At 41.1% G+C, this 18,647-nt stretch overlaps 1 protein-coding gene across 5 annotated transcripts in view; it reads right to left on the reverse strand.

Moving 5' to 3' along the window:
- TLCD4 (TLC domain containing 4) overlaps positions 1 to 18,647 on the reverse strand; it is a 46,939-nt gene that overhangs the window by 25,069 nt on the left and 3,223 nt on the right. Inside the window, exons 1-4 of one of the 5 annotated variants that reach the window (XM_086753172.1) lie at positions 14,365 to 14,566; positions 13,713 to 13,790; positions 13,035 to 13,160; positions 1,193 to 1,358 (exon numbers count right to left, since the gene is read on the reverse strand). In XM_086753172.1, coding sequence (XP_086609298.1) covers positions 1,193 to 1,347 — 155 coding nt within the window. In that variant the 5' untranslated portion in view covers positions 1,348 to 1,358; positions 13,035 to 13,160; positions 13,713 to 13,790; positions 14,365 to 14,566. Of the gene's footprint in view, positions 1 to 1,192; positions 1,359 to 5,992; positions 6,138 to 6,182; positions 6,278 to 6,534; positions 6,638 to 13,034; positions 13,161 to 13,712; positions 13,791 to 14,364; positions 14,567 to 18,647 lie in introns of those variants that run through there. The other 4 variants (XM_086753173.1, XM_086753177.1, XM_086753175.1 and 1 more) reach the window with 4 other exon arrangements.

Below are 18,647 nucleotides of genomic sequence, written 5' to 3' on the forward strand. Positions count from 1 at the left end.
CTGAAGTTAAGATGGTGCCTTTAAGAACACTGCAGGTGGACATTTGCCAAATGGAAGGGCAAGACTATTTGAGTTGCTAATGCTGCCTAGGACAATGGAAACAAGTATCCACCTGATATTGCCTTTAAACAGCACTGAGGAGGAACAGTGATATGACTAATGCATTTTTTGAGTGCAGTGACAGCCATACAGTACACATTTTTGAGCTTCAAATTTGAGAAACATCTTCCAAATATTTTAAAGTTGTAATAGGCTACTCAAGCATACAGTTATACTGCATCTATTAATTTCAACCGGAGAAGCTTGTGTACTATATATACCCTTTCAGAGTAGTATATTGCAAATAAAACCTCAGTGATCATCCCATTTGCAATTACTACCCTATACTCCTCTTTATGGCTTAAAAGAGAAGAAAGTGCTCAGGCAAGAGTCACAGGGGTGAACAAGTTTCTAACAGTGCTCTGTCTGAGGAGACAAGTCTAATGCTGGTAGGTCCATGCCAGTGACAGAACTGCAGAAATGGAAAGGGAGTGAGGAAGGTTTTTGAACTGAATTTCCACAACTCCTTCCTGAACACTCCCTGTGTTTGTCATAGCTTCCCCTTCCGCTTCTTGCGGTCTCCTTCCTCACCCACATACAGATGTACCTGTCTAACCCTGCCTCACTCCAATACTACACCAAAGATTCATCAAATTTCTTGGAAAACCGTAACTCTTATAAAACAAGTTGCAGTGTAGTAGCACTGGGAGAACAGAGAGAAATTTGCTTTGCACCCAAAAGCATGACCAGACATACACTAGTATTTAGATCATGGAATAAATTGCAATAGTTTTGATTTTCATGTACGTTTGGGGGAAGGGAATTTTGTACCTCTTCTCTTTACTAGATGTGTCACAGAGAAGCCATTTACAATTAATCCACTTCAGCTTATCACCCCTCACCAGTCACTGACTTTCACTTGGGCATCACTGTCTAACAAAGTGTTTAATGTACAAGTGTTTGTAATGCTATGTGTTCAAGAAGAGGCCTCAGCATGTTACATTCAGCATTTGTCAAGTGCCTAGAGCGGTCCCTCTAATCTTTACAGATATTTAACAAGGTTTTCTGCAGTTTTATACGTACACACACAGATAGCTCAGATGTTGGCAATTTCAAGTAGGTCATTAGCTGTAGTTTGTTTTGAACACTCTACCTTGAATTCCATTCAATCTTCCTTTTTTGGCTGAGATTGTTAAAACCAGGTGTTATTCGTGTTGACACCCAAGAACTTAAAACATGGAACAGGAGCTGAAATACAGTAAAACTGGCAACAGCAAGGCAAATAGTCAGGTTGCTGAAGGAAGCCATTGTTCTTCAGCCTGTGAAGAGAAGCAGAAGGTAATTTCAGTTAATTCTCCATTTAACTATTTTAAGCAGTCACTGAAAGTATTTTTGAGAGCTAACTTATCACGAGAAATATTAGTCACTAAAAGTTTCATCCTGTTCAGCATTTCTACTTAAGCCTTAGCAGTATAAAGTATCCCCAAACTTCTAATATAAAAAGTTGCATTTTGGTGTTGGGATTTTTTGACATTTGCATACTACACATTTTCATTGCCTGAAGTCACCTGTATTTTATCTAAATGGAAAAGGCAGGGAGGACTACAGCAAACACAGGCTCAGAAGCCTCCACTCCTGTCCCAACAAGCTCCAAAATTAAAACTCATTTCATTCTTACCAGATTGACTGCTGTTGATGGGATTTTAAAAACCAACAATGAAATCAGAGAAGTGTAGGAGAGAGATTTTCAGGTCAGCCTCAGGAAGTAATAGCCCCACTGCAGCCTTATGTTTGTATACTTTACAGACACAGTAGTTCTGAATTTGCACTTTGTTCACAGTTGAGGGCTCACTTTGTAACAGCATGCAGGACACCGTTTCTGAGCTTTTCTCTTCTTCAAGTGAAAGTCTAAACTTCACACAATTTCAGAGCACACTGAAAAGCTTCTTATCATCAGAGCTAATGCACTTTTCAGATGCTGGATGTTTAGCTATTTCATGAGGTACAAAAAAATAGCTAAATCATTCCAAACATAAATGTCAGTCATTTCTCCTGAGTCGACAGTATTGTGCAAGGCAGAATGATACTTCCCCAGAAGCCACAAACTTCTGACGTACATCTCCAGTTTGACGGTGTTGTGAAGTGTTTTGTAACCTTTGCCAGTCTTGGCATATAAACTCATAAAAAGTCAATTTGTATTAAGTTGAAGAGAAAAGGGAAAAAAGCCAAATGGCTTCATATAAAATATTTAAATCATTATTTTAATAGTCATTTAAATAACTGCTATCACTTACTTTAGTTTTACTGAAGAAAATATCTAAAAATAAAATGAAGACTTCGAGGCAACCATAATTTGACGTCACTGTAGCAACCTAATGGTCAGCAAAAACTGATACAATTATATAATACACTTATGTCCACCTTTAGTTCACATGCATTATAGAATGAGGGAACACGCCTTAGATTTTTTAAATTGTATCTGCATTGCAGATAGAAAGAAACTTGAACTTCAGGGAGAAAAAAAAAGAATAGAAAGAAAAGTCCACCAGTTAATAACTTAAAAAAAAATTAAATATAATATTCTCACTTGGTAGTGTAAATGATGAGTATATTGAAACATGGTTTGCATTTAAACTTAGAAGTTTAACAAAGGGTGTATTACACAGAGATCAGGAAAACATTCATTGTCTTCAAAGATGTAGAAGCAGAAGGTTCAATGATCTCAGACTTTTTTTCCCTTCTCCTCTTTCTTATCTTCCCTACCCCCTGCTCCAGAATTATAGAGTAAAAAAAAGAAAGTTAATTATCTGGAAACTTCCTCTGACTAGTACTCACAGTAAAAGCTACAGCTGTATAAGCAGAATGCAGGACAAAAAAAAAGCAGATTTGCTGAGTGAAACCTGCATCCGTATGAAATGGATTTCAAGTGTTTCCTCCAGACTAGCCGTAATCCTGTCCTAGGAACTCCGCAGCTGTTAGGCCAGAAGAGCACATCAAATACAACCTATCTTCCTGCTCAGTTTAACCCAAAAGGAATCTGGCTTGCCTGCTCTGGGACAGCTACGCAACGCAAACCAAAGGGCGCTGAGCAGAGGGGATCAGGAGATTCAGTTCATACGCACATTTTTACTGCAGACTAAAATTTTAATGTACACACACTGCAGTGCATTGCAACAAACTCTGGTTCATTCCAGTTGTTTATCTGATGACCTGTTCTGGTTCAGCAGTGTACTAGTCTCGCATACTTTTTAATGTTAGTCTATTAAAACTTCCAGTTTCAAATACTATCCTGAGTATTCAGTATTCTCCATGTACTTTTTACACTGCTCTCCGCATACTTCTCCATTTGCCTCCACTGACCAAGAAACAAAATACAGATCAAATTTTATGCACTTCTTACACAGTGTAAAGTACTAGAGACAACATGTGTTAAGCCTGATTTTCTAAAACTTTTCCATTTGAAGGAATAAAACAATCAATTCAATTTTATATCTTCCAGTTTAAACTCACTGATAAGCATTGTATGGTGCCCATTCCAGATTCTACTCCTGGGGCCAAAACCGTTGTTATTACATCATCTCATTTGCAGTAATCAAGCCTCCCTTGGACCACGTAAGGAAAAAAAGAAATCAGTTGGTTTAATTCCTAAAGTACGTGAAAGAAGCTAAAATGCATGTTGAAGACATTTCTCTTAAGAAAAACAGCAAAACCACTGAACATCAATCACACCTACTTCATCCTTTTGACTACAATATAGCTATTCTCATGATGCTACCAATTTTATTCACCTGCGATGACTATAACTAGTACCTCTGAGTTTCAAAGACATTGACAATCTCTTGGACAAAAGAAATCCATGTTTTGTTTTGTCTCCTTAGTACCAGATGATTTTATTAGATAGGTAATGTTTCAGTGTGTGACAGGTGTTCATTTTAGTACAGGAGGTTACGGAATTAAACAAAAAAACCTCCCAACCATCCCTTGCAAGAAAATAATTAGAAGAGCTAACCTTTCTTCTAAGGAGCCTGTACAGGGAATTCATTTTAAGAAAAATCAGTTGCGTGGAAAGTGCACCATCTGACTTTCAGAAGTAGTGTGTACCTACACTTCTCAGCAGTTCTAGCAGCAAGTACAGAACCATGATGCCAGCAAGGGAGAAAGGTATGATGGCAGCAGAGAAAAAACTTGTCACTCAGCCTCTGTGGTTGGTCTCACAGATACTCATAAGGGTTTTGCAAGACTGATTTCAGAAGGTGATTTCATATATGCCTATCAAGATGCTGCTTAAGTACATTAAGCACCAAGGCCAGGAATAATTTCATGTTTTACTCAGGCAAATTAAGAGTGCTGTCTTTTAATTCAAGGACCAGGTGTAAATACAGTGTTCTATGTGAGATGGAAGAATAGTTCAGCTATAAACATTCTCTCATATCTCTAAGTTTTCAACTATATCCTGTTTAACATGAAAATTAACTGTTGTCTACCAAAGTTTCTTTTTATGCAGAAGAAAACAACATTCATGCTGTTGAGCCAAAGCTTATAACTTAAAAGAAACATAATAAGGTTCTGATTATATATTATTTCTTTGCCCTGAGGACAATGGCCAAAGCTAGTAAGTCAAAAGCGGCTTCAGCTACACTGTTTTTCTGCCCCAGTCTGTTCGTATAGCTGTCCAGCAAAGTCTGATCAAGATACAGAACTTCATGGATTATATATGAGCAGACACTTTATCCTCCAGACTGCATAGTCATTGATTACCATTCAGTCAGCTGATACGGTTTTTGAGTTAGTGGAAGGATGAGTAGGGAAGGAGGTTTAGTGTTACTGCTTTGTAATTCAGGAAAAAAAAAGTACTACATCCAGGCTGCCTCTTCACCATCATTGTTCTAGCTGTGGACTTTTCCTGGCTCACCCAAAATTACTGTCTCAACCATTCAGTTAGACAATAATCACAAATTATCAGAACTTCACTCTTGCAGCTTTTCAATATAGTCTTTAGGTAAATAAGTATCAGCAAACACTTGAAACTAACAATTTTCAGCAAAGTATTGGTTACACATGTCTAGCACAGTATCAAACTGCTGTATTGACTCCAGTAATTTTGAAAAATCTAATAACATAGCTTTTCAATCACACTCACTAAGAGCTGGAAGTACACTCCTTTCATCTGCTATTATCATGCTGTGGTTTTCCTACAATTGTGTTTCTACTTGAAATTAGAAGAAAAAATCCAACAATATTAAAACTCAAGATTCATTCACCCCCAACATGAAACCATTATGAACTTCTGCTAGAAACAAGTAAGCACTTAGCTGAAAGACAATAAAGAGCAGAAGAGTTACCAAGTGTCATACCATCAATGGCATTTAGCATTTATGTTCTTGTTTCACTGTTTCCACATCAATTTTTCACATCATAAAAATAAGAAATGCAACTGTACTGTATTGCAGTAAGGAGGTGCAGAGAAAGGTGTAAGGCCCACAGCCCTTACTTTCTTCAAGGCTGGATTCAAGATTAGTAGGATCAATTTCCAAACAAGATTACAGCCTGAAGCTGCTAGTGATACCAGGACATCCCGTTCAGCCCTGTGCTCTCCTGATCTAGTTAAAACTGAAAGCCAAATCCGATCATTGTAAAACTAGCCGGGCTAATTTGCAAAGAGCAATGTTGGACTACTGACTGTTTGCACATTTCATAATCAGCCTTGTAATAAAACATCTGCAGTGCTGGAGCTGGTTCTGAATGGCAGTTTCTACCGCTCCAACGAGACAGACGTACTGCGTTTGGTACCCTCCTCAGCTCAGTAAGCAGCATTAAGCAGACACACAACAAAATTCGAGCTACTCGCAGCTTAAGCCATTCCCTTCTCTGTAAGGCTAGTCACACCCCAAACTCGCTTTGCTTTCAGCTCGTGAAACACGCAAGCAGGTAGCAGATTAGGCACGCTGCTTACAGCGGCAGGGTAAACAGGGCGAGCTGCGCGCTGCGGGATCCTTTCCTTCATCGATCTCCCCAAACCCTGCAAGAACTTTGCAGTCGGAAAGCAACAGGGAGGGGAACTTGGGGGGGGGGGGGGGGTAGGAAGCCGCCGGGGCGCGGCGGGACCCCAGCGGGCTCACTGTAACTGCCGACCCGGGCGTTACCTGGCTTTCCCTGTCAGCCGAGCTGCCCGCCGTGCCCGCCCGCGGCGGGTGGCCCCGGACGGACGGACGGAAGCCGCCGCGCTCACCCGCTGCCGGGGCGGCGGGAGGAGGGGGACAGCCGCTCCACTTTGCGCTGTCAGAGTGGCCACCACCTCCCCCAGCTGCGGCCCGCGGCCCGCGCGAGCGGGCCGTCGCTGAGGGAGGGAGGGAAGGAGGGAAAGGGCCGCCCCGCACAGCCCCGCGGGGGCGGGGGAAGGGGCTGTACCGCCCCTGCCCCGCCAGCCCCGGCCCCTCAGCACCCTGTCAGTTCTGCGGCCCCCTCCCTTCCTCCCTTCCCCCTCGCCCGCGGCACCTGAGAGCGGGGCTACCGGGGCCGCGACACCGCCTCCGCCATGCCTCCCCGGGACAGCCCCTCCCGGGCGCAGGATGCTCCGCCGGTGGCGGCGGGGGCTCGGGCTGCGGCGGCGGGATCGGGTTACGGCAGGCGTAGCCTTAAAGGGGCCGAGCCGCCGCCGCCACCTGCCGCCGGGCTCTGCTCGCCGCCTGCGAGGGAGGGCGGCTTCCCCCGGCCCCTCCCGCCCGCCCGCCCCTCGCCGGCGGCTCCCCCAGCCCCGCGGGCTCTGAGGCGCCGGTGCGGCACGCGGAACGAGGGCTGGGTGGGCGGCCGCACGCCAGCGGCGTTCCCTGAACGGACTAAATCACCCGCGACCGTCCTTAAACCCCGCCTCAGCACGGCTCCCAGCACAGCCGCCGTAACAGGGCAAAGAAGCGACCGCCTGTGCAGACAGCGCGGCACGGCGGGGGGGGGGGGGGGGGGGCGCGGCCGGCCAGCCTCCCGGTACCGCAGCAGCCAGAGCCGGTGCCTGTGCGCCACGGTGGGCTCCTGGGTCCCCGCGTGCTGCTAAAAGCACGGAGCTGAGGACGGCCCGCGTGCAGGGGGAGGACAAATTCCTGTGCGGTTCAGCATCTCACCCTCCGACAGCACGTTAGTCACTGCCCTGCCCCTCCTCTAAAACACGTCACAGGGGAAACGCTGACGGTACTGTCCGTGCCCCTTGATAGCCCTGGGCAGGGGCATAGGTAACGCGCCCCTCACACGGAGAACAGCGACTGACACTTGCTCTTTTTTAAAGTAAATGCTGTGATTTTTGTCAAATTATTTTTCATTTTACATTTTTAACTGTTGTATAGTACTGAAAAATCAAAGAGAAGCAAAATTACGTTGACAAAATTAAATATTATTATAATGAATGGGCTTAGTTTTTTACCAACTGGAAAGTGTCATGGTCAGGACTCAGTTCCTTTTGGCGTGCTTCTACTATCACGCGCATCCTGAACCACCTCAACATTCCATTTCCATTGAAGATTCCTGATCTTTCACATCAATGATTTTAAAATTCTCCTCTCTCAAACAGCATAATGTTGAAGGTATTCAAAGATATCTTGCACCAGATTAAGCCGTGGCTGACAAAGAAATCATCTACCCCAACTGTGTACGCTAATCTCTCTTGCAAGATGTCTCCCACGGCAGGAGTGCTACGGCTTAAGCCTGAGCAGAAACTGGTATTGGCTTGCCTCAGTACACTGATCTGCGAAACGCAGAAACTCGGGTACTGATTAATGAGGCATTGAGCCATCCCTGCTGTAGAAACGGTAACCTGTGGGAGGTGGGCAGGGCGCACCGCCAGCATCTGTAGCTGTTTGAAGCCATCTCAGCTTAATCCATTGCTGACCAGAAATCAACTGCCAGATAAGTGTTTGCGTAAACATCGGAACTCTTGAAGTTTGACCTCCTATGGACTTGAGTCTTATGGTTGACCAGCTTTTAAACTGATTTTTGTTAACAAAATTTCACAAGACATTCTCAGCTGAGTGAAGGAGGGAACCCCATTCCTGCTTCCAGTCTGCAAACATTCCAGAAACAAACAGATGGACAAATAAAGAGAGCAATATCATATCAATACGATTCCTTAGTGAAATTGAGACAAAAACCTCATCTTTTACTCTGATGTCATATAATTTCATTCCTCATATAAAGGACGATTTCAACCTATTTTCTATTGTGCCTACAGCTTTTAGTAAAACAGAACAGGCACTAAAACCCAAGAACTGGATGGTGGAATCATAAACCACTTTCAGGATGACAAACTATAAAAACTGTAAGATAATTTTTTCTTCAATAATTCACCTTCCAAAGAACAGTCCTCACATTTTGCTTAATCCAGTATCACTGACTTTGAAGTTTCTTTATACATTCTCCTTGCCATCTTAAGTTGTAACAGCTACGACAACAGTCTTCCATAAGGACAAGCAGCAGACCTCTGGAGTGACAGAGGATCTGCAGTGGCAGCGAAGGCAGGAATGGTTGTCCTCAGGCCTGCAGGCACAGGCAAGGACTCTTACCATCCATGGTTAAGAACCAAAGGGTCTGAACAGAAGCTCTGGCAGATTTAGCTGCCGTATTTCAAGACGTTATTTCTCCAACTGCCTGAAGTCATGATCATTCTAGTAGGGTACAACAATGAAAGCAGGTAGTTTTCTAATGCACCAACCTGTGACCTGGAGTCTCCACCACAAGAATGCGGTAATACCCAGCAGCAGGGTAAAGCAGACAGTTGAGACTGGTAATGTCTTACACTGAAGAGATAACTCTGCCAGAGACCACTTATTAGACCTCTAAGCCTCAAATAACCCATCACTATTATGCACTTAAAGGTTAAGAAGCACCTAGCAGAAGACAAACCACACTCTCTCCAAACCTCTCTATCAGGCTTATGTAGCACATAGCCTACCGAACAATTCCTTCAGCCCGGTGTGCTGCGTGGGTGAAAGAAACTAGTTTGACCTGCCTCACTGCTCTCTCTTTGGCCCATGATCAACATGTTGTCAAGCACACAGCAGATCATGACCAGAGGCAGTGCCATCTTTCAACAGCCCAACAACAAGCTGGGTTGAGCGCTGTTGCCTATAAAGCTGAGAATGGTGATGTGCTGAGGACACCTGGCTGGAAATTGCTTTCCATGCAGGATAGCTCAGATTTTTGATAAAGAGGATTTGCAAATAAAAGAGAACTGGCTATGGGGATATGAAGTCATTGCAGTAGAAGGGAGGCCTATAGACATGATTAGATATGGCTGCCGTAAGTCCAGGTTGCCTTAGATTGGTTGTCTATCCTCTTTTCCAACCAGAAGTGTTCTCCAGTAAGATTTTGAGAACTGCCTGTATATCTGGGATTGTTGGTATTGTTGAGATTATTAATCTCATCAGGTTGGATGTTACTGCATATGCGCAGCAGCCTCACCCTGGATGTCCCATGTGCAGCAATCCCAAAGACACTAGGCTTCTACTGCATGTGCAAAGGAATTCCAACAAAACCAAGAGTACTCTGCCACTCCTATAAAGCATTGCGTGAACTTACTACACAATTACTTTGAGCATTCCCAGTAAGTCCTAAAAGTATGTGACTTACTGTACTTACATGATGCAACTTGTGCACCTATTTCTGCATCAGAAATACAGTAGCCAAACAGTGGGATAGTCACCAGAGGAGTATCACAGCCAACTGGTTCCTATACAGTGACCACAGTTTGGCTTTCACAACAAATATACTTCTTCCTCACTCCCTTGTGCTGTGCAGCCACCATTTTCCAGCAGCTGCAAACCAAAGTTGCCACCATGAAATGGTAACTGTCAAGAAGTCCCCCAAGAACAAATGCAACTTCTGAAACTAATTTTCAGCAGGGAAGGGAAGTACAGGGAATAGGCTTGCTAAAGTGAGGTGCAGAACAGAGATTTAGGAACACAGGGTGAAAAATAAAATTATATTCTATGTTGATGGAGCGCACATATGCTGAAAGACTATAGGGAAGGTAGGGAGGACATGAAGGTATCACAGAAGCATGCAGAGGTAAGAGCATAATTCTGTTGGCTTCCGCTGAATCATTGTATTTACACTACGTAAGAGAAAAATTGGGCTCTGCCTTTCATCTATGCTTTAACTAGAATTAAACTTCTTGGTTATATGATGATTTTCAGCTTCATGCCAATCAGGCCCAGGAATACCATAAATAAGGAACAAATTCCGCTGAAACAGAGGGGTTCTACTAAGACAGGGTGGCAAAGAGAAGGTAGCCTAGCATAAGTAAATTGAAGTCTGCAGTAATCCATCCTCAGCCAAGTTGTGCACACTTGTTCCATACCCTTCTCCTATAATTGACTTTCAGGGTGGCACTTCAGGTATGGTAAAAATTTGTTGTCAGATGACCGCTTGTAACTCTCACTAAAATGTGTGAGAGGGATGTGACCATGAATAGAAAACTACACAGTACCCTTTCCTAAGAATGCCTGTAATTTCAGAACTGTGGTTTCTCAGAGCTGAGGCTACCTCTGCCAAGAATGAAGCCTTTGTCATGGTTGCTGTACTGAAACTGAGGCATATGTGAGAAAGGAAAATACTTCTAGAGAATTTGAAAATTAATTCAGTTGTCGTTTTGAACTTACACAGGACGTAACTAACCTTTCTGTCTGAATTTACCAATTGCAGTAAGAATAGAATCTTAATGAATGTTTCAAGTCTGACCAGTTTATGAAAGAAATTATATAACATGGTGGTGTAGCAGCAGTGGATTGAACTCAGTGACCTAAAAAATGCTTAAATTTATTTCCCTGTTAGGAAGTTCCTAGGTCTACCTTTCAGCAGCAGTAGATATTCCCAGAAAATCAATTATACATGTAAGCAAAAATATCACGGAGATGAAAGCACATATGAAAGAGCAAGCACAATTCTCCTTTCACAACACTGTGAATCAAGAGCAACTCCACTGAAGCCAATGAGTTACACTGGTGTGAGTGAGAAAAGAACCAGCTCCATTGTCTGAAAATTTCTCAGGCCACCCATGGAGCCCAATCACAGTAACTGTAGGCAGCTAATATTGCAGTGTTTCATTCAGAAAGCCCAAGACTGAAAAGAAAGGATATGAATTTGGTCTTAGCCAAAAAAAAAAGATTAAAAATAGCAGGAAAATTATGAATGGAAAAGGGAAAAAGATTCCATTTATATAAAATATCTTCCCTCCAAAAAAAAAAAACTTGCATAGAAAAAACAGAGTGAATCTGCACGCTTTGTTGTGTTGTTTTTTGTTTTGTTTTGTTTTTCAAAACACCCTGCATGTACCCAGTTAACAGCTGCTGAGCTGTATGCTTCCCTGAAGGAAAAGTGTTACCTTCATTTCCCAAACATTCTGAGTGTTGATGCACACTGTGTTACACCTACTCAGACTTAGTGCTACAGAATGTGGGTCTTTCTTACCTTTCCAGCATGGGTCACTGTAATGTTCCCTGTCACACTTTTAGGTAGCAGCGTACTAAACAATACCTTCATTTTCCCCTGCTTTAGTTTACTTCCTCTAAACATATCCTCCCTTTTTCATCTTAGATGGGTTACTTTAGCTTTCATAGCTCCTGTCACCTCCCCATTTGAAACAGCATTTCTGCCAGTAGTTCTTAGTCTCAGTAATGAAACAAAGGCTTGCTTCTGGAAAGCTTTCTGATCACTAACCTCTTCTGTATCTCAGCCTCCCTTCTTCAGTTTTCTTCCGGTTTTTTCTGCCTTTTCTTCTCTGTTTATGTCTCATCACGTGCTGCGTCTTTCACCTAGTTACACCTCACCCACAGCTTTACCCTCTCTATTGGTATTATTGTCCTGAATATAACCATCCAGAAGCTATTGAAGACCTGTAAAACAGCAGATTGTGAGTTTGTTATGCTGCATTACAAACTGCTACACCAATGCACCATGTCAGCATTATGACAAAACATCAAACCACATTAAGACAGATGTGCTGAATATGATCCACAGAACTCACAGGAATGCCATCTCTTTTTTCTTTTCCAGATCATTCTCTCTCCTCTTTTTCCCCTCTCCTGTTTTATCCTCTATTTTCTTATCACCTTTTCCTTTTCTGTCACATTTTTTTCTTCCCACAGTCATTCTGCCCTGGCTTCCTTCACTGTTCACCTCACATTCCTCCATGCATTTTCTTTCCTCCAGTGTGCCTGCACAAAGGACTATAACAGAGGCAGTACTGCAGCTTTGTTAAATGTGTCCTTGGCTCTTTAGTAAACAAAGCTGCACCTGGGTGCATCTTTGGGATCAGCAAACTGAGGGTCTAGAAAGCATTTCATTCCTAAAGGCTTAAACCAGAGAGCTCCAGGATTAATATGACTTCTCGGTTCCCTAATCTCCGAGCTGGAGCACACCAGAAACAGCAGGAGGAAGCTTGAAATAATACCAGGCTCTTTTCTTCACATGCACATATTTCCTTTTGCCTTGTGCGAGTCCAGGCTCTTAGCAACAAGAGCACTGCAGAATGGGGTAGTGACTAGAATTTGATGATGTCAGAACAACAGAAAATGAAAGAAGATGTACTTTGTAATGGCATACAATTGAAAAGCATGAAATTGGTGCCAAGCAGTGCTAAAAACAAACAAATTATTTCCCAACAATTCAACATGCAAAGGGTCAGAAAGCAACACTTTTTGAAATATTCAGACTGTTAATTAAAATCAGCATAGTTCAAGTAGAGAACAAAGCAGTGCTTGTTGATACTAGGTATTTTGTTTTACATAATAGCATCAGATTTTTCAGGAGCAGCACATCAGGTAAAAAGACCAAGCGCACACTTGGGATAGTATCACTCATCAGTATGCTAAAGATAGCGTCTAAGCTTTGCTTCAATCAGTCTAAACTTTGGCACATGCCACAGCAGCTGCACAGCATTTAGCTATGCCTATTTCAGCACGCATCACAGCACAGAAAGAGTGGTTTCTTAAGATACTTTAAGATATATTCACCTGAAAAGGTTAAGTAGTTTCTTCAGACAATGTAGTTTCCTCTGAGTGTCTGTCAATTTTTAAGATTTTGCAAAAATTTGTCTGTCACTGTTAGTAGTTTTTCCATCCTCTGTTGATCTGTAAAGCCTTGAGGAAACAAGGAAGGAAAATGATTTGGCAGCACAAGGAAACAATGAAACGTGGTGCACACTCACATTACGTATGTCTGAACGCTGTTGAAATCCATCCAAAACCAAAGAATTGTTTTTCACGTAGTTCTCAAATAGAGTACTCAATACCTATAATAATTATATATTTTTCAGAGAACAACATTATTTTTAAATCGGTGTCTCTTAACTATTACAGCTTTTTAATTTCATATTTTGGAGTAGGTATTAAACTGGTGTAATACATTGTTTCAAAAGGAAATATATGTTATATCCTAATTTTGTCAGTTTAGGAGCCTCAGAATGTACTATTCTTTTTTATTTTATTGTTAATAATGTATTTTAGCAAAGACTGCTGCTAGCAGTACTATTTGTTAATATTGTAATTATTTGCAAATTTTGTACTGGCACTACTCTAGCTTCCTACCTAGAGTTTAATTCTCAGTTTCCATTGATATCAGCAGACCTAGTGATTTCCTCCCTCTCTAAAGCCTTGATCTGCATGTTATTTCATAGAGGCAGATTTCTGTACCTCTGTGCAATTCTAGCCATATGAATGAGACCATGCTCTGTACTGTAGCTTCCAAACCTAAGATCTAAGACAGCAGTCCTGGTAAGAAAGAAATAAAAAGAGAAGAAACAGTATATTTAAATATGTGCTAAAACACAGAACTACAGTTTGCCTTTTAGATCAAGTGAGGAATATTTTTAGGTTTCCACTTCCAGTAATACTACTCAACACCATATACATTTTTGCTGATGAGCAACACTCGCTCTGATTGACATACTCAAGTATCTACAAATATTAGGAAAAAAAATTTGCTATAATAATTTCACTGAGACTGCTTCGAGAGCCAACACCTGTTCATTTGATTTGAACATGAAAAATTTGAATAATGGATATGACACATCTGGAGTTCCCCTGGTGATGTCCCCTTTTTCTACGTGGAAATTATACCACAGTGGAAACAGGAATGTCCCCACTGAAAGTGGGAGCTTTCCGATTCAAGACATCTTGGCCAACAGTACCTGCACATACGCAGACCAAGATGTTCTAGTCCAATGCCACGTTCTGTAGTGCACAAGCCAGGTGTTTCCTGGATTTCCTGGACAGACCATACTCCATGCATATGCACCAAGTGTTAGACTGGATATCTCTGACTCACTGGATGTATCAGACATACCTTGCTGCAAGCCCATGATCTCCAGAATTCAGCAAATCTGATGCTCTTCTATATAGGCCATCCGGGCACTGAACAAACTCTTGAATGTCAAGTTATTCTAGGGAACAATACATGAATCCAGGTGCTGGAGCAGGTAATGCTCTGCACCTTGTGTGATTAATCTTTCTTTTAAAAAATACATATTTCAATAAATCTCCTTAAAACAGAGACAGTCTTTTCATCTGACTTTTGCATAGTCTCTGTCCCAAAGAATTCCTGTATGTTGTAACAATTAAAAAAATAATCTGGGTGAGAACACAGTACTTCATGCTCCCCATCACCAGTGTGGAAGTGACAAGAATCAAGGCTTCTCGTGATCTGATTCTTAACTACAAAAATACACAATAAAGGGAGAAAGTAACAAGTCCAGGGCATAACTCTTCAGTTTCACTTTGAACATTTTTTTTTTTTCCTTTGTGTGCGCAGTACTCTTTAAAGGTGATTGCAGTTTACCTAACAGTTTCTCAATTAGATTTTTAAAATAGTAATAATTGAGCCTTATACAAGCTTTTGGCTTGACTATTATCTACTCAAGAATTGCTTGTATTTACAGCTATACTGATCCTCAAACACAAAGGTACAATCAAAAAGACAACATAGTTTGTCTTCAAAGTATTCTAAAAAGAATACGAAATTGCTTGTAAGATCTGTATTTGGAAATTATTTCTGTTATTTATTTGTCTTTAGCCAGTGTTAGTAAACCAGAAGCTGCCATGAAAACTCATGAGTGTTTCTGCATGCAAAACATTTTTTTCTTTTCAGTAATATATTAATCATCAGTCAGCAAAATAATATAATAACTTAACTCTAAGCAGTTGTCTCATTATCACTGTTTAATTCACAACAACAGGAATCGACCAACTCTCTTGACACCTTAACAATGCATTAAATTCACAATAACTAATGCAAATGGTGTATAGTTTCCTAACATTCATTTAATCCGTAATACAGGCAAGCACACTCTCTTCTTGTACTGTCAAGCGTAGAGAGAACAGTGTCACACATCACCTGTGGTTGACGAAAAAAATGTAAGTGAGCCATATCTGTTTTTAAATGCTATGTTATCACATAATTAAAGACTGTTAAAATGTAGTGCAGAAAGCGAGTTATATTGGCTATGGCTGGACTTTTAATTCTGACGGCTTTTTGTTAACATGTTAACATGCTGTGCTTGACATCTTATGTATCTTTAACCAAGAAGCCATAGAAGGAATTTCAGATTTAAAAATTTTAATACTTTGTCTTGCAAGAATTATACACAAACATACAGAAATTAAAATGCTGCGATAACTTGGCCAGCCCTTGCAAACTCTACAAAGAATTCAATTTATCTCCATTGAGAGCTAGTGGAGTCATTACATTCAATTGACTTTACTAGGATTTGGACAAATCCCCAAACCTACAGCCATACCTGGCAGCATCCCCAAAACAACAGTCAATAAATGACATATTTTTAAATACAACTGCATAAAGAAAACACACAAGGAAAATGGGAGGAAAAGAAAATTAAAGACAGCATAGAGCAAAGCCAGAACATATAATCTCTTTTAATATGGCCAGTTCTTCCCAACACCAGTATGCCATTAATTCAGTGATAGACCTTTGGAAACCTAAACAGCTCAGAAAACTGTTCTCACTTTCAAGTCAGGAACTTGTCTTTACAGTGAAGAGTATCAGTTCTGATGCATTTTGTATGCTCACAAGGAGAGGATGGAGAGCACATAGAAGCGTGAGAGGCATTTTTCTCAAGCCTAAGAATGCTGAGAGCTGAGTACTGAAATGTAGAAAAGTATGTGTGATGGCAGCAGCAACCCCACAACTGATTCTCAGTTTGAGAGTGGAAGAGACATGCATTGATACAAGCTGACAGACGAGACCAGGCTATCTCCCTGGACAAGCAATGGCCAGTTTTCTGACAGTAGGAATCCAGAAAAGGCTAAACAAATGTGCATATCTCCACATCCTCCCTACAGATCCACAGAAAGCTCAGGAAAACCCCAGTCAAAAAGCAGCAGTGAATATGTAGAGAATCCTACATCCTGATCCCCAAGTAGCCTGCAAATTTTAGTTTACATTATAAACAGATTTGAAGATATATTTCCAGGAAGGTAGAATCAGAGACCAAATCTATTTTTAGGAGTATTTTTTTTTAAAAGGTCTTATTTTTACAGGCTGAGTAGCCAGAGACACCCAGTGACCTCCAGGATGCTCAGTACTTTTAGCATGTGAAACAGTAGTCTCTTTCTCCTGTTTTTTTTTAATAGACAAAAGAACATTAATTTACATTATGTTACAGGGACTGCTCCCTAAACATGCTATCCAGTTGCAATACGTAATTTTGGTGCCATCTACTACAGATGTTCTTGCTTCACAAAATCACGCTCAGAATGTGCCCAAACAGTTACCAAACCGTGTCGCAAAGCTACACGCACCAGCTCTGTAGCCACGCTGTCAGATGTAGTAAGTTAAAGAAACATCTGCTAGCACTGTGGCCCATGCCTGTTAGAGAAAAACATTTTCCTACAAATTGCTACTTTGATTCTAAATTTGTACATGGTATTTAGACCCAGACAAATTTCTAAAAACAACCTACTCCCTCCTCCTCCACATCCAAAGACTATATACAGAGAACTTACCACTGCCAGAAAGAGGGAAATCTTTAAATAGAGAGAGGGAAGGATACCTTATTTATTGAGTTGGTTTAAACTCTTAACCCCTTTGTTGTTGTCGTAGTTCAGCCCCAACGGGGACCAGACTACGCAGTCTCTCTCTCACTCCCCCCACTCTCCGAGAGAATAGGAGGAGATTTGACAAACAAAAAAAAACCAAACACGCGGGTTGAGATTAAACAAAAAGTAAATTTAACAGTAATGACAAGAAAACAATAGAGTGATGGAACACAAATACAGTATAATAGCTCACAACAGATCTCTACATCCAGTCTCTTCCAACTAGGAGAGCCTCCCTTCAGCACCCTCCTCACTTATATACTGAGCATGATGTCAGATGGGATGGAATAGCCCTTTGGCTAATTTGGGTAAATTAACCCCAGCTGTTAGCTAATTAGTTAACTATCCCAGCCATAGGGGCTACCAGCTTCAGTTCTCCACCCAGCTCAGGTAAATATTAACTCTATCCTGGCCAGAACCAGGACAGTTGTCCATCACTGATGGCAGAGTTAGACACCACAGCACACCACTGGAAATTAAAGTGTAAAGAATAGCAAATGTGAATGAGAGAAATAATTCAATTTTAATAGAGAATTAATCTAATTATTTGGGGGATTTGGTTCCAGCTTTATGGCTACTTAGGACAAGCAGCATTTAAGTGTTTGCAAATGCTGTATCTTTGTATCTAAACAAATAACAGTCATCTTAAATTTATATGAGAAGTGCCCTTATACCAGGAAGCACAGCACTAACTGTAATGTTAATACAAATATCACAATGTTATTGATTACAGATACAAATCAGGACTTCTGAGATTACATTCCTATAATTGTAATGACTCACAAGAAAGTAAAAGTGCACTTAGACCAAAGTAATTGAAAGTAACTGTGGCTAAAAGGGACAAATTTTGCCACAGACTGGCTCTGATAACATCCTAGTTCTGCCATCAAGTGAGATCAGCCAGTAGCTTATCTATTTATCAGCTGCCTGTTTCATCTTGTCCTCAGTTGATCCCCAATGGTCAACTGCACTGATTTAATTAAAAAACCCTTTCCTTCCCAACAGGAGAACTTTTTATAATACTCAGGATGTTACTGTTCTAGAGTCTTTCAGATGCAGCTTGCATTTCTGATATTAAAGAAGAATCATAAGAAATATAGACAGAATTACTCAGGTTTTCTCTAACAAAGAATCTAACATCACTGCTCTTTACATTTCTAGAAACACTGGAAGCATATGAAAAGAAATATTTGTTTTTTGCAGAAAATCAAGTATACTTAGATAGCATATTTTGTTTTTCAAATCACTTCTCTTATGAAATTATCATGCAGAAACTAAGAATAATATTTAGATGCATTAAATACATGACTGAGGTTCCAGATGATGGTTCCACACTACAATTTTTCCAGCAGCAAAGCCTGACTAAGAGGTTTTCTCGTCATTTCCTCACGCAAGTCCTCCAACCATTTTGCTATTTACCTCTCAGTTGTGCTGATGCAACTGTTTGTGGAGCTGCACTCTAAGCCAAAACAAGGCAAAATGACCTCATTTAAGAAAACAATACAATCACTCTTG

This window comes from Chlamydotis macqueenii, chromosome 8 (assembly GCF_036417535.1).
Source record: "Chlamydotis macqueenii isolate bChlMac1 chromosome 8, bChlMac1.mat, whole genome shotgun sequence".
NCBI lineage: Eukaryota > Metazoa > Chordata > Aves > Otidiformes > Otididae > Chlamydotis > Chlamydotis macqueenii.